Raw genomic sequence first — 15047 nt, forward strand, 5'->3', positions numbered from 1 at the left:
ACATGATTAGACAGCATGTCAGTCACAGTCACAGTCACAGCAGAGGTGTGGAAAACTCTGCAGACACGTGTAGAGGATGAACTTCTCGTCTATTCCCGTACATGTCTAGAGATGTGAAATATGAAATGCACTTGCAGATAAATCAGTGTTTTTTTGTTTTTTTCTCAAAGCCAGGACGAATGGAGCGAGAGTGCTTTGGCACTTTGACTCAGGATTGATGATCTCGATAGCAGAAGAGTCAAACGACAACGGGATATGGCAGACGGAAACTAAAATAAGGAGCAAATAGGCTTAGCGGTCAGACAAAGCAGAGACTTGATGGGTGAGCTAAACTGCAGTTGTAATCTATTAATCTGCTCAGACGCAGACCTGAGCGGGATATCAGAGCTGCTGCGGGGGGGGATCCATCATGATAAAAGAAGCAAGTTAAGCTCATCACGATCACAACACATATGACAACAAACAAGAGGTGGGAGCGCTCAGAGTCACATTATTACGTCTGCTTCCATGTCAGCACGGACAGAATTCAGCCCAGAGAGCAACTAATCAACAAATCAATAGAATCCATAAAACTGGGCCAGCGGTCAAGCAGCTTAGCGTGGCACACGTCGATACTCTGTCCGTGGTTACACTGTGATTGTCAGAGTCGTCATGCGATGCTGCTCTGAGAAAACAGTGACACCACGGATTCATTATGGAGGCCCCGCTGTTATTTCTGCTCCACACACCGCGGGCGTTCGCATGATTAAGACACAGGGCCATTGTGCGACGTCTGAAGGAGCCTTTCAGACGGAGCTCCAGACCAGACGAGCGTTCTCTTGAACGGACGAGAGGTTGGACAAGAACGTCATGTAGAGACAAACACAATGGACACACTGAGACGCAGCTGAAGCAACCACGACGCCGAGCCAACTTTAGACGGTTTGAGCCAGTAAGAAGCAGAAGAATCACAGAATCCGATCATTATAATAATCACAGTCCGACTTAAGATCATATCATCAGTAAACGCTGACTAGATTATTTTTTTATTTATTGAAGATGTAAATCAAGGTCTGGAACTATTTAATAGTTCAAATGCTGTACTCCAGGTCAGAGCTGCAGAGTCAGTCCAAACAGCGCCACCTATTGAACTGAAGTGTATGAAAGTGTCATATCTGAAGACGATAAACTTGAAGCAGTCCTGTCCTGTTTGCCTCCTGCAGGCACACAGATGTATCACAATCACTTATTAAATGATTGTTTTGATGTGCCGAGTATTTCTAATGTTTTACTTTAATATTTCAACCTGTGACTAAACATTCAAACGTGCACAATTTATCAACCAGTTTCAACCATTAACACGGGAATGGTTGAAATCTTTTAACCATTTCAAATATTGAAAACTGTCTACAGTGAATTGACAGGCCCGATTTTAAGCTTTGTACAGACGGCAGAAAGAGGAAATGAGCTGTGGACATGCGTTAGTGGAGAGATGTCAGAGTGGGGCTGAAACACACTGCTTCAGAGCGGTTGGGGGTTCATGCCTTGCTCACGGGTACTCCGGCGGTGCCCTGGTACCTCTCCAGCTACCAGAACAACTTCCGTAATTTGATCTGCGCTGGGACTTGAACCGGCGACCCTCCGGTTCCCAACCCATGTCCCTACAGACTGAGCTCCTTCCTCTTGATATTAATGTTGTTCTCCTCACCTTGTTGACGTTCTCTCTTTATTTCATTCCATTAAATCGTATTGATTTAAAGCTTTAACTGTCTTTTGACACCTCCCTGTTGTATCCGTATTACTCATCGTGTTTGCATTGATATTGTTTTTATAGTCTACTTCCTGTTCGGCCTGACTGTTGATGTTTATTCTGTTACTGTCCTGACTTCCCGCCTTGTCTTTGTCTGTCACTTTGTAAACATCTGTTTTTAAAGGTGATATATAAACACAATTATTATCATCCTTATATTTTGTTTACGTTTTGGTACTTACAACTTGTCATGCTGCATGTTTAGCTCATCTCTGCTTCTGTTGCCACTAAAGCCCCTCTAAGTGTGCTGGATGAGAATCTTACCTCTTTGGGTAATGATGATAGCTGATTCCTGTCACAGTTGAAGTTTGAAAGTCGCTTTAATTTCCCAACACTCCTCGGCAAACTCTGAAACAACAGAACATCAAAACAACATTTCAAAAGAACCACACGTACTGACAAAACGCAGATAAGAAGATTCCCTCAGCTACTTTGATTCTGCACGACCTCAAGTGTTTCAAACTTTTTTCAAAAAAGTTTGTCTGAAACAACGTGGACTGGAGCTGAATTATTCCTGCATCAGCAGGAGAGTGTGTTGCTCTATCAGAGACAGAGAGGAGATGTGTGGCTCACACAGTCGTCTCTTTTATGAACTCATAAACACAGAAACAGACAAAGATGTGCTGAGAGCGGCCATGTTTGCTCTCTGTGTGTCAGAGGGGAAAATCAAGCAGCCCTGTTTTTATCTATTTAATCTGAATTCTATTTCATCTACTGATTTAAGTAATAACCAAATAGAAGAATGTTTCTGTTCCTAAAGTTGACTTTGATATTAAAGGTATTAGAGCCCGACCGATTAATCAACCGGCTAACAATATCAGCCGAAATTAGCACATCACATAACTATCAGTATGGGCTGATTTTATATCGGATATAAGGAGGCTTATTCAATTTAAATGTATTATCTATTTTATTTTTATATTGTTCATTTATAAAGTTTAAGTGCACTGTTGTTAATAAAGGTTTTTGTTCAACTGTAAACAAAATGCTGTCTTCATTATAAATCTTTTTTTGTGTTTGAGAACTTCATTTGAGGGATCAACATAATAAATTTGTGTGTATATCTACATTTCTCTGTTTCTAAAGATCTAAGACAGATATCGGCTGATCGTTATCTGAATTTTTTTCTCATCAGCCCAAAAATCCTTAATCGATCGGCCCTTCAAAGTAATGTCATGTAACCACAGTTTGACTTTACATTTCAGGGGATTTTTTTCCTCATCACAATTTTGACATCAATAGTTCAGGAATAAGACATCAGGCACATTTCAAAAGTCTGATGCGACCATGTTTAATTATATAAATGCACTCATGTTCTCAGTTGACAATAAAAGTGATGCTTTTTGTCTTCTTTTTCAGCTACAGATTATGCAGAACTGAGAATTTATCTCGATTAGTTTGTTGCTGATTCAGCCTGATTAAAACCTCAGAAACCTTCACACGTCTTTAACCTTTGAATATAAATTAAACTGACAGCGTTATGTGAAGTGCTGCTGCTTTCATATTGACTGTTTCTACGCCTCTGTCATGACATGGTGTTCTGATAAAATACTTTTTCTCTGTCACCCTCTGTGAGATAAGTGCTGAGGTGATGTCTTCACATTTCAGAGACTCTAAAGTAACGTTGATGCATACACACCTGTAGCTGGTTCTCTGTGAGCACGAGCTCAGTAAGGCTTTCACAGTGGCCGATGCTCTCTGGAAGATAAGTGAGTCTGTTCTGATCAGCTTTCAGTATCGAGAGTTTACGAAGTTTTCCTGCAGGGGGAGAAAAAAAAATAAAAATGAATCGACCTTGCTCAGACACTCGTTATTAGCAGGCTGATGAAGACGTTACAAAACTAAATAATGGAAAGAGTTTGCAGCTTTCTTGTCAAAAATTATTTATTTTTTCATTCTAAAAGAGCAGAGGATAAACTCCACATGCTTACCGATGCTTTCTGGTAGAGCATCAATGAGGTTCTGAGACACGAGCAGATCTGTGAGCATCACCAGACCCCCCAGCTCTTCTGGAAGTCGCTCGATTTTGTTTTCGGATACATCCAGACACAACATGCTTCTCATAGTGCCCATTTCCTACAGAGAGGAGACTTGTGGTTAGAAATCAAGTAATAAAACATCAAAAAATATATATAGTCTATATAATCAGTAAAGGATAGTAGATGTAAGGTGGTCTATATGCCACATTTAAACTCAGGAACTGATCCACAAGTGCATCTCTGATGAAGCTGCAATGCATTTAAACAGAAACATGCAAAGAAAACCCGACATGACAGGACCGAGGTTTTCAGGGGGTTCACTGAAAAAGGGCCACAATGGGATTATAAAAACGTGTGTAGTATTGAGTGAGTGTGCAGGCTTGTCCTCCTTTTCTTGCTGCTGTTGTTTAATTGCCCTGGATCTACTGTATGTGATGTGTTTATAACAATCCTCCTTCTTTTGGGGGGTTATTAGAAACATATTTGTGAGTGTATTGTTTGAGGGCACTGCAGCTTCTTGGGTTGTCATGAAACCTGAATTTTAAATTGCAACAGCAACAAAAACACACTTCTTAGGCACCCAATGTTGGGAAATGTCATCTGTTTAATTACCAAAAACTGCAAGCAAAGTCCTGCACACGGTCTAGATTGCATAACTTCATTGGCAACATGTCTTTGTAAGAGACTTCAACGTGACTTTTGCATCTTTTTAAGATGACAAAAGGACTGGAGAGACATCTGTATTTGCAGACGTGTGAATTTAAATGTTCCCCTGCTCACTTTTTCTCTCTCCCTGCAGCTTTGGCTTTGCTACTTTCAGATACTATTGATCATTAAAATAACACAGATTGCACTCAAAGACTCAAAATAAAAATGAAGGGAGAGAAACAGAATCTGAAAAATAAGAAATAGGAGCAACGATTCGCTTACTGCAGGTATTTCAGCCAACTGGTTTCCATCCAGCCACAAGTCCTTCAAGCTGACAAGACCGCCTATTGACTCGGGCTGTGTGGGAGGATGAAATGTAGAAATAGAAAGAGTGAGGGGCGAGGAATAATAGAGGAGAAGGAAAAAAACAGCAGACAACAGAGCAGGAAAAAAAAAGGACATTATTAGTGACTCATTATGTACTTCTATGTTCTTGGAATCTAATTCATTGCATGTACACAACACAAGGTGCAGAAACATATGTAGGAAAAGTCGATTAAGATGAATGAAAATAGGTTCAAACTTTTAATTATTGTATATTTCTCAAAGATATTGAGCAAACAATGATTCCATACAGAGGGTTGTATACCCATTGAGCTGCTTGTTGGATTCCTGGTGTCTTAGGTAAACTTGACCTTCAACATTCAACAAAACCCGGCTCATAAATTCTGACAGCGTCCAACACGGTCACATAAACGAGAAATGAATTGAAACACATAAAGAGTCATTTCTTAGCAGGCCGGCTTTTTCTTTACTTGTCAGTGAATCATTGACCGTCAGAGTCACGCCGCTCACACAAGATTAACAACTTCAAACCGAAGCTGAAAGCAGATGGTCATCCGGCCAGCTGGGTGATAAGAGGTGAAAGCTGTTCTCGAGGGATGCTAATCTACTTCTACAACACAAGAACCGGGGAAAAGTTTGGCTCCATCCATTTTTAAAGAGTTATCAAGTTCCCCATCAAAACTTACCAAACTGTACAGTTCGTTATTCCCTAAGTCGAGTTCTTCAAGTCTATGAAGCATGGAGAGTGACCTGTGGACGAGAGGCGGGAGAGGAGATGAATGCAGTGCAACTTCCTGTATGGTCTAACACCTTTTACAGAGACATCACTATCTGTTATACTAGACACGGCAGTAAATATATATTTATATTTCCAGAGAATACTTACTCTGGTAGGAATGTGAGCAGGTTTTCTCTGAGTTCTAGTGATGCCAAATTGGACAAGCTGTAATAACAGAAAGAAAGAGAAAAAGATTATGTTTCTAAAAATGCCAGGGAAAAAAATAAATAAAGTAGAGCTTCTGTAGTATTTCTAGTCGCATCTTCACATCGAAGATAATTATTTCGTGATAAAAATGACTTAAAACGTCTCGTTGGAGTCAGATATGTGGAAACAGGAAGTACTTTGGAGGCCAGTCGGTCTTATCAAGGCTGTAAAATCACGACGGCATAAACAACCGCTGCATACTTTACATAAAGAGCAACATTTCTGCGGAGCCATCGCTGAGCAAAGTGCAGGGTTATCTTCCTGCACTTGTGTTTATGTCTCAGTACTTTACAAGTGCACAATTAATGACAGACGAGTTTATGAGAGCAGCTGACAAGCACAGCATAAAGTCCATGTCCGAAGAAATAATTCAGCCTTCATTCTGTAGAAGATGGACCAAGGAGGCAATAACTTTTTCAACACTACAGAATAAAAAAATTCTCTTTCAGTGTCAAGTGTCTCCGGCTTCAGGGAAAGATGTTTTTTTTTTTCTTCTCAGAAAACACTCCCCTCTCCTGAGATAACCCGCTGCTGTCGTTAACCTCTTCATCATTTATCTTCTAAAAAAAAACAAAAAACTTCTACCATGTTTCTCCAACACTGTTATGGTTTTCATTAACCGGAGAGCAGACCTTAAAGAAGCGGCGTTATGTAAGACAGATATGCTGGGACATATGTGTGGCACATGCTGTACCACGGGGGAAATGGACGGAGATGTTTCAGGAGATCTGTTGGACTTAAGCCGACTTTGCTGCTCTGAAGACTGCATGCAAAATCTAAATAATCTGAATCAGTCGCATATGCACTTTTACATCAATGTGGTTCAAGCCCTTGTTTATTATGTTCAGTTTGCAGCTGTTGCCATGGCAAACATGGGAGAAAAAATAAAAAGGCAAAATGTAGATGCATGGAAAGGAACACACTTTGTTTCAAATAAAACGTATATAGCCGTCTTCACACGTGCACTGCTGAAATTTTCTAGAGAATTTCACTTGGACTTCATGCAGAAGTTCTACCAGGGAGCCGGCAGGAGAAACTCCGGATAAAGTCCGAGTTGAAAAATGTGGATGTTTGCGTTCACCCTGAAAAGTTAGAGAGTTTTTCAGTAGTTTTGTGTGAGTGTGAAAGCAGCTCATGTCTTGCCTCCTGAGAGAGACCCATGCCCCCCCCCCCCCCCCCCGCCCCCTCCTTCCCTGGCTTGCAGAGAAAACTTTACACTGTGAGGGACGTATGTGAAAAGGCATCTCTTGAAGATTTCAGGAGCACGCTGTACAGGATGTTCTACAAAAAATCTTTAGGAGTGCATGTGTGAAAACTGCTTCAGTAACGCAGAGTCCTTTATCTAGATAAGGACTCTTTTTCTTGAGTCATACAGCCAAGCTCTCGTCTGCCATCCATGCGTTTCCCCCCCCCCCCGAGATGGGTTCAGCAGTAATCCTTAATTTATGGCAGCGTTGCAAGCCAAGACAAATCTGTGTTTAGTTTAGCTCCAGCAGCTTCGGCAGTTGTCTCATGGTTTGAATATGCCATCGTAATCTCTGCCAGAGGTAATGTAACATGTACTGCTGAGACAACGAGAGTCCAAGTTTCACCGCGGGTACCGACGTCAGAACAAGAGAACCATTAATGAACAAGTCGTTATCACTGACACGCTGACACAGGAAACATCATAAATCAAGTTAACATGGACAGTAAAATGAAAGGTTGCAGGATGTGGGAAATGCTACACCGGTGCGGCTCTTGAGAAAGTCGTTTTGGAATTTCAGGAAATTAGCAACATTTCAACCAATAAATGTTCGTCTAGAAATCGAGTAATTTGATCCCTTTAAATCCATCCCTGTAAGCGTTTCAATCCAGTTTCCCCTTGAATTCCAAAAAAAAAAACAACCCTCGTGGCACTTTGACCTTAAAAAGCAAGCGCATAGTTGTGTTATTACGCTGAATCCAATTAGAAGTGAACTCGACAATAACGCGGGGCCTCGTGGGAATAAGAATGCTGGCAGACAGGTCCCTTCACCGCAGCACTTTTTTTTTTAATGCCATCTCCACAACGAGCCCGTTCCCTTTTACGAACAGAGACAATGCAGCCCGAGCAGACGAGCACAGACGGATGTGTCTGAGAGGAGTCATGTGGTCGGCGTGTTTACCCCGCTGTGGTGAGACGGAGGAGCATTTAGAAGAGCTCGTACCATCAGCAGAGAGACGGGACAAAAGGACTGCCTGCACTTTAACGTGCTCTGTGTATTTTTTGATGCTCTCTGCTGTGGGAGGTATACAATTTAGCCGAGAAGAAACACTTTAATGCCGTGTGGTAATTGGCTGCGTGGGAGGAAGTGCTCTTTGGCTAAAAATACAGACGCAATTGTCAACCTTGCCACTAGGTAAGAGTCTCTCAGACGGAGAAGTGCCACTTTAAAAAGACATATTTTGAGTTCAATGCATTTTAAAGAAAAATGTCAACAAGAGGAAACGCACAGAGATGTACATGTGGGATGTTTTTGACCCCGATGTCCCCGCTAAATGATGTACCGACAGCTCAGGCGGCTGCTCTTAAACTACTTTTTTCTAAAAGGTTACAGACATCTTAAGCATTATTTCTAAGCATTAGAAATCAAAGAAAAGCACACATTAGTCATCTCAAGCTCCTTTTCTTCGGCTGTCTAACTGCACCGGGCTCGATGCACTTAACATTTCAAAGCATTTACGACAAGCGATGCGTCTACTTACTTTCCGATGTTATCTGGAAGAACTTGTAATGAAATATCATTGATGGAAAGGACTGTGAGATTGCGTAGCTCTGGAAAGCTTTCGGGTAATCTGGAAAACATAAAAACACATGCCACAGTGTGAGATGCCAGCTGAACACAGAGCACACAGAAAATAATGTCATTTAAAGCCTTTTAAACACTTAAGCGAGTACATATTACTGCACAGTAAATTATGAGAAAGTTGGACCTGCATTTGTACGGATGGCGTGAGAAAGGAGTCTTTTCAGATGGTCATGTGTTTGGTTTGTAAGAGACATTACGGTAAGTAATAATTTGTTTTCAAACCAAATCATTCGCTGTTATTGAAATGATCTATTTATAGTCTCCAAAACACAAAAGCCTCACTTCTTCAGTCATGTCATTTAATGAAACGCTGCCAAGACCCAAAGACAGAGAGCACGGTCTAAACTGTACAAATATGGAGACCGTGTGCAGGAGTTTGTTCGCACTTTGTGGTCATTAAAAACTAGAAATCAGAAGAATCCTGGGTGTTTAGTAGAACTGCGTGTTTCCAACAACCCCACCATACGATGTTATACAGAGGCCACAATACGATACATTTGGATAATGACCATGTCCGCCACAGAATTTACTACAACAGCTGTTCTTGATTTTGAGAATAACAGCAGAGGCATTTTAAGGATCCTATAATTTAAAACACTTCAACTCCTCAGAGATCCTAGAAACACATTTAAATAGTTTAATCTCAGAGTTATGGCTATGGTGTTATTGTGATCTGCATCATAGATCAACTGTCTTTCAAAACTGTCATCACAGCTTTGCATTTTTGCTTTGCAGCCGTATCGATTCTGTAACATCTGCATCCATACATTTATTTACAAGGAGCACATGACGATATATTATCATAACCATTTTTTTTTTCAACAGCCCTGGTGGTTAGGACTTTTTTTTTGCTGCTGCCGTGTTATCAATCGTTGGATTTTTTTACCGGTGCCATACCTAAGTCTGAGCTGCTGTTGTCATGACAACCCTTGTATTGTATTGTTAGGTAAGACTACAGCCATAAAGTCTTGATGAGTTGATATAAAGTACCTGAGTGTGTGCGCTCCTTATCTTTCCCCCTCTGTCCTCACACTTCAGTCTCAACCCTAACATCGAATGTTTCGACTTGTTTGAGAACATCAAAAGGATCAAACAGGCTCAAACAATGTCTGAAACTAGTCACAGTGTTGATTCTAATAACACAAAGATCATTTATTACAATGTTTTTAGCACAGGACATTTAAGCAGTTCACATAATCAGTCTTGATATTCTCCACAAGGCTACTAAAGTGTCTTTGTTCCTCTGTGCCCAACAAGATTTTCACTTTCTAAATGGATTTATTATCTGATGGTTCAAAACAAGTAGCCGATATTTTGTGCACGTTTCTACCTCCTTTTTGATTTTACAAGCTCCTGCAAGATCAGACGACTTTAACGTGCTGCTAGGTGTGGTCACACTTTGAACAAAAGCATGAAATACAAAATGATTCCTCTTGCTGGCTTTCAGCTCAAGTTTTTGTCATTTTTGTTGAATATTTTTAACTCGTCTTTGAGTATCCTAAATGCATGTTGGCTCGTCTGACAAAATAGTCTTCATGTAAGAAAAGGTTTCTAATCAAAAACATGATTTGGAATGAATAAAATGAAGCTCATTTATAAAAACTTTAAAATGTGTCCGTTTCTTCATGTTCCTGAAGCGAGCTGTCAGCAAGTCTTCATAAACAACCAGCACCTGTTCCTGGTGTCTGGACCTCAGAGCGCTGCAGCTCCGTCTAAACTAAAACTTGTTAATACAAACATCTTATCCAAACAATATGGAGGATGACGTGCGCTTGAATATGAGGACAGATAATACAGAAACTTGCTCATGATTATTTCTCTGTTTGGTACTTTTAAGGCTGTTGAGTTAAATGCAAATTAAAGCTTTTCATTTTTATTATAATATTTGAAATGTCTGCTGTCTGCAAACATTTTGACAAGTCTAATTTATATGGAGAAGAATCCAAATGAATCTTGACTAACAGCACAAAGACATCCCCTTCCTGTTAACCTACAGTCATAAGTACCCCTTTCCTGTTTAACTGTTTTAATAGTGGAAAACAAAGAGTGGTAATGAGGTTACTACTGTTGAAACAGAGCGTTGGGAGTGGGGTTTGTGTGTGCACTCTAACAGCATTGAACCCCCAGTGCCTTTGTACTACTATCCATTGTTGTCTCCTGAACTACATACTGCAAAGTAATGAGGTTTGGTCCCTGCTGAGGTGCAAATTAGACTTTGTCACACCCACAGAATGAGAAGCATTTTATGCACAATCAGCGATCTGTCAAGGAGAGTGTATGAAAGTACGTAACAGCAGTGGATCTTTAAAAACTGCAGAATGTAGACAATTAAAATACATTTCTCTACACAATCATTTCTCTTTTTTAACGATGTGCATCCTCCTTTAACCCTACCATCATGTTGTTATCTGGATAAAAAGGCCGGAAAGGTGAAGTGGATGTTGGTAGCAATGCTGCAAAACTTGACGGCTTATATTTAGAAGCAGCCGTTACAGATGGATTATTTATGAAGGGTGGATGATTTTTTTTTTTTAATAGTAAAAACACTTTAATCTGTGTGATTACCTTGTTAGTGGATTTCCACTGAAGTCGGCCACTTGGAGGGCTTTGCAGTATGAAATGCTTTCTGGTATCTCCATAATATCTGAATGAAGAGAAAAGAAACACGTTACAGGACTTCTTACTTAGGTCTTAAATAATAAGCACAAACTAATATACAACACAATCAGCAGTAGTTCATTGATACGAGTCAAACTGAGATTTTACACTACGTTGTTTAAAATACACATGATAAACGATTAAAAACAAACACAATGATGGTGCTAAGCTTGTTGAAAAATTGGCATTTTTGTGTTATTTTGTGTTTTGGGGCGGCAGTAGCTCAGTCTGTAGGGACTTGGGTCGGGAACTGAAGGTTGCCGGTTCAAGTCCCGATGCGGACCAAATCTGGAAGTTGGTCTCGTAGCTAAAGAGGTGACAGTTCTCTTCCTGAGCACTGCTGAGGTGCCCTTGAGCAAGGCACTGAACCCCCCACTCCACCAGCTCAGGAGTGCTCACTGTGGGCAGCCCCTGCTCACACAGCAGAAGCCTCCCCACTGTCTCTAAATCAATGTGTTCAGGTCTATAAAAACAACTCAGAAGATGCACTCTAATGCAAACCATGCTTCATTCTCATGCCTGTTGGTTGCAGCAACTTCACTCGAGGAGTAAATCTGTCAATGTGATTCATTCGTTGAGCTTAGCGCTGTCTTGCTCAACCCAAACAACACAAACAAAAAAAAAACCTTCTGGCAGGAGAAAAAATGCTCAGAAACAAACTTTCGAAATGTAATATGTAACAAATGTGATTGTGTCATATCGTTACTGTTTTATAGTTTTATCAGGGTTTCCCCCTTCTTACCATTTCGAGAGACATCCAGTTCTACCAGCTGCATGAAGTTAGCTATCTCTGGTGGAAGTCTCTGGATCTCGTTGTCGCTGAGGCCAAGTTTTCTTAGTTTCACCAGCTGGAAAAATTGCTGAAATGAGAAGAAGAAACGGGGATTAAATAAACCGCCTTAGGGTTTTATAGCATTATGGAAATGGTCTTTGACAGCACTGGTATATGCTGGACTGATTGAAAAGTTATTTTATTACTTAATAATTTTATTATTTTAAATGACTGACAGATATCAATCAATCAATGTTTATTTGAATAACGCTATCTGTCTGTTATCTCGAGACACTTTACAAAAAGCAGGTAAAAGACCTTACTCTTTGTTGTTTAATAGATATAAATTATTTGTTTTTGTTCCTAGGATCACTAGAATAACAGAAACACAACATCAGATCCTATTGGTTGAGACCTAAATATAATACTAGTAGGGACATTATTATTTTCAGGGGAGATATTGCGATAACCTGCACATATGAATGATGAGGGATATAAATAATAAGTATTAACTCTTTCTTCTTCTTCTTCTTTTTCGACAAGTTTTCTAAGTGAGACTGTTGTGAACTATGGAAGCCCTGAGGAGACATGCATCCATACATCTATGTTACTTTGTTTCCCATTATTTTAATGATCCACTGTGTCTAAAAGCCCCAAACTAAAAAAAACTCTTCAGCTCTTCAGTCACATCTTTTTTTAAAAAGTGCTGCAAGCTTAGAAATCTGTCCAAAGGGTCACTCAGAGAGTGTGCAGAAATTTGCATGCAGTTTTTGGTCATGAAAAAACAATCAAAAAATTACTAAATAAATATTAGGTGTATGTATTTTATTTTTGTTGCCATGGTATGTAAACAGGTATCGAATGTTTTAACTATGTTTAAATTTCCAACCCTATTTCAGGGGCTTTGTGAATATGGGGATCACATGAGGTCTGCATAATGTGAAAATGTAACAGGAGCAACAGAACTAACTACAGCAGGGTGAAGGAAATCATGTCTCACACACACACACACACACGCACACACACACCCACACAGTCTGACAGCAGGTCAAATCAGACAACATGATTGAACACACCTGTGGAGTTGAACCATGAACAACAGGGACTTTCTGACTCTCACACATCCCTGATTAAAACTTCCATTACTCCTCTTGAGTGTCTGTAAATCCGTCATAACATCGCATCAGCTGTGTCATCATAACTGCATGGCTGCTCTTAACAGATGAATAACCGTGCAGGCCGTTTCCACAGAAGACTCTTTTTTTTTTTTTTACATGTCCCAGCAGGAAAAAAAACGAGTGTAAACAATCAAATCAAAGATGGCTGATTGATTTCATTGAGCTGCTGCAGCTTCAGGTAATATGCATGCTGGTGCTCACTTTCACAGCTTTACTGGAAACCTGAACAGAGGTAGGCCGTTGATAATGACATACCTGTGCTGCTTCAACAAAGTGACAGGTTAATGTGTCTGGTTTAATGGTGACCATAAATCAACTAACCTCACATGTATCGGCCTGTAATAGAAGGCTTCAGCAGACACTAGACACCGGCAGACATGATTGTAGATGAATATTTAAAGGACGTTATTTTAAAGGGAAAAAAAACAGTGCAATAGTGAGTGATCATCTTTCTTTACGATGAGTTGGCAACCAGAATTTAGAAGGTTCAAGACTCAATCATCAGGTTAGATCTCAGGCCTCGGACAGTTACGCAGAACTAATAAAATCGGTTTATTGAGGCCATGGTGACACGCTGCTGGTTAGGAGTACAGAGATCTGCCTTGTTGTCAAACTTGTTAGAGGGAAAAAGATCCAGCTGGCACACTCATTTTTTTTTTAAAAGGCAAAAGCAATTATCACAAGCACATAGTTGGCGCCCATTAAACAGGAGAGCGGGTGGAAGCTTGTCTGAGTGCTGGTAAAGCAGGTAGCGAACTATGCTGCGTCGGGTTCATTTAATGTTTTGGCTTGATGAGGAAAAAAAAAACAGCCTCTTGAATTCTCCCCTCTGGCCTTTGTATTTTAAATGCTGCTGCTTTATTACAGATTAACCTCCATGAGGGCTCGCCCATGTAAGCAGCTGCTAAAACCACACAGATGTCATGCTATCAATCGCTTAAGTTGACTGCTCTGGACTCTTTTGATCTGTAAGTGGATCATTTTGCAAACACATTTTTTCAACTGCGTTTTTTTAAGGTTATTATTTTTGGCTTTTTCGATAGGAGGACAGCTTTAGAGACACAGGAACTGTCGGGAGGGAGAGTGAGGACGACAGGCACCCAACAGCGCCAGGATCAGGAGTCAAACCTGGAACAATGTGCCAGGACCTGTAGCCTCTGTACATGGGGACGCCTCCTCTACCAACTGAGGAAAAGCAGTCAGTATCAGCACAGCACACCCACTGCTAGCATGTTCCTCTGTGCACCCTCTCCACCTGCCTTTTTACACCGATGCAGTAGGCGGTGCTTCTGTCCCTGCTCGACAGTCTCACTGCTAACATTAGCATCTGGAATGTATGACTGCGTTCAACTGTACGTAAAAGGAGCGGCAAAGTATTCAGTCTGTCCTGTTTTCATTGAAGACAAGAGTTAACGCTCACTGTGGTTTCTATCATCCCCCGTGTAAGAGGAAGCCTGACCTGACCTATTCAGTGTGCAGCATCTGCAAAATGAAAAGTGAAGAACTTACTTTACCGGACCGCACAACATAAAATAAACATCAGCTACTGACATCGGCTCATGCCACATTGATTGCAGATGTGCCGATGTCTGCCAAACGGGCCAATAGCTGAAACTGATGCATCGCAGCATGCCTATAAATTACTACTGAAAGAAACCAAACTAAAAAGTAGCAACAAGTATGTTTTCTCTGGAGGTAACTGGATCTTTACAAGGATGGAAGAATAAAAAAGAATATCTGCAAATATAGATGCTAAGTTTTGATTGGGTTTCATTGTAGTCAACTTATTCTCACACTGACGTTACATTACCAGACCTAATCATGTCCGGTTAATCTCTTATTATTGTATCTCCTTTAGTTAT

The 15047-nt window shown here is 40.5% G+C and overlaps 1 protein-coding gene across 1 annotated transcript in view; it reads right to left on the reverse strand.

Moving 5' to 3' along the window:
• Positions 1–15047, reverse strand: part of LOC132976066 (leucine-rich repeat-containing protein 1-like) — a 38377-nt gene that overhangs the window by 12671 nt on the left and 10659 nt on the right. The window contains exons 2-10 of the mRNA XM_061041003.1: positions 11978–12095; positions 11143–11221; positions 8474–8563; positions 5648–5704; positions 5448–5511; positions 4699–4773; positions 3721–3865; positions 3429–3547; positions 2054–2137 (exon numbers count right to left, since the gene is read on the reverse strand). Coding sequence (XP_060896986.1) covers positions 2054–2137; positions 3429–3547; positions 3721–3865; positions 4699–4773; positions 5448–5511; positions 5648–5704; positions 8474–8563; positions 11143–11221; positions 11978–12095 — 831 coding nt within the window. The remainder of the gene's footprint in view (positions 1–2053; positions 2138–3428; positions 3548–3720; positions 3866–4698; positions 4774–5447; positions 5512–5647; positions 5705–8473; positions 8564–11142; positions 11222–11977; positions 12096–15047) is intronic.

Source organism: Labrus mixtus, chromosome 6 (genome assembly GCF_963584025.1).
Source record: "Labrus mixtus chromosome 6, fLabMix1.1, whole genome shotgun sequence".
Taxonomy (NCBI): Eukaryota; Metazoa; Chordata; class Actinopteri; order Labriformes; family Labridae; genus Labrus; species Labrus mixtus.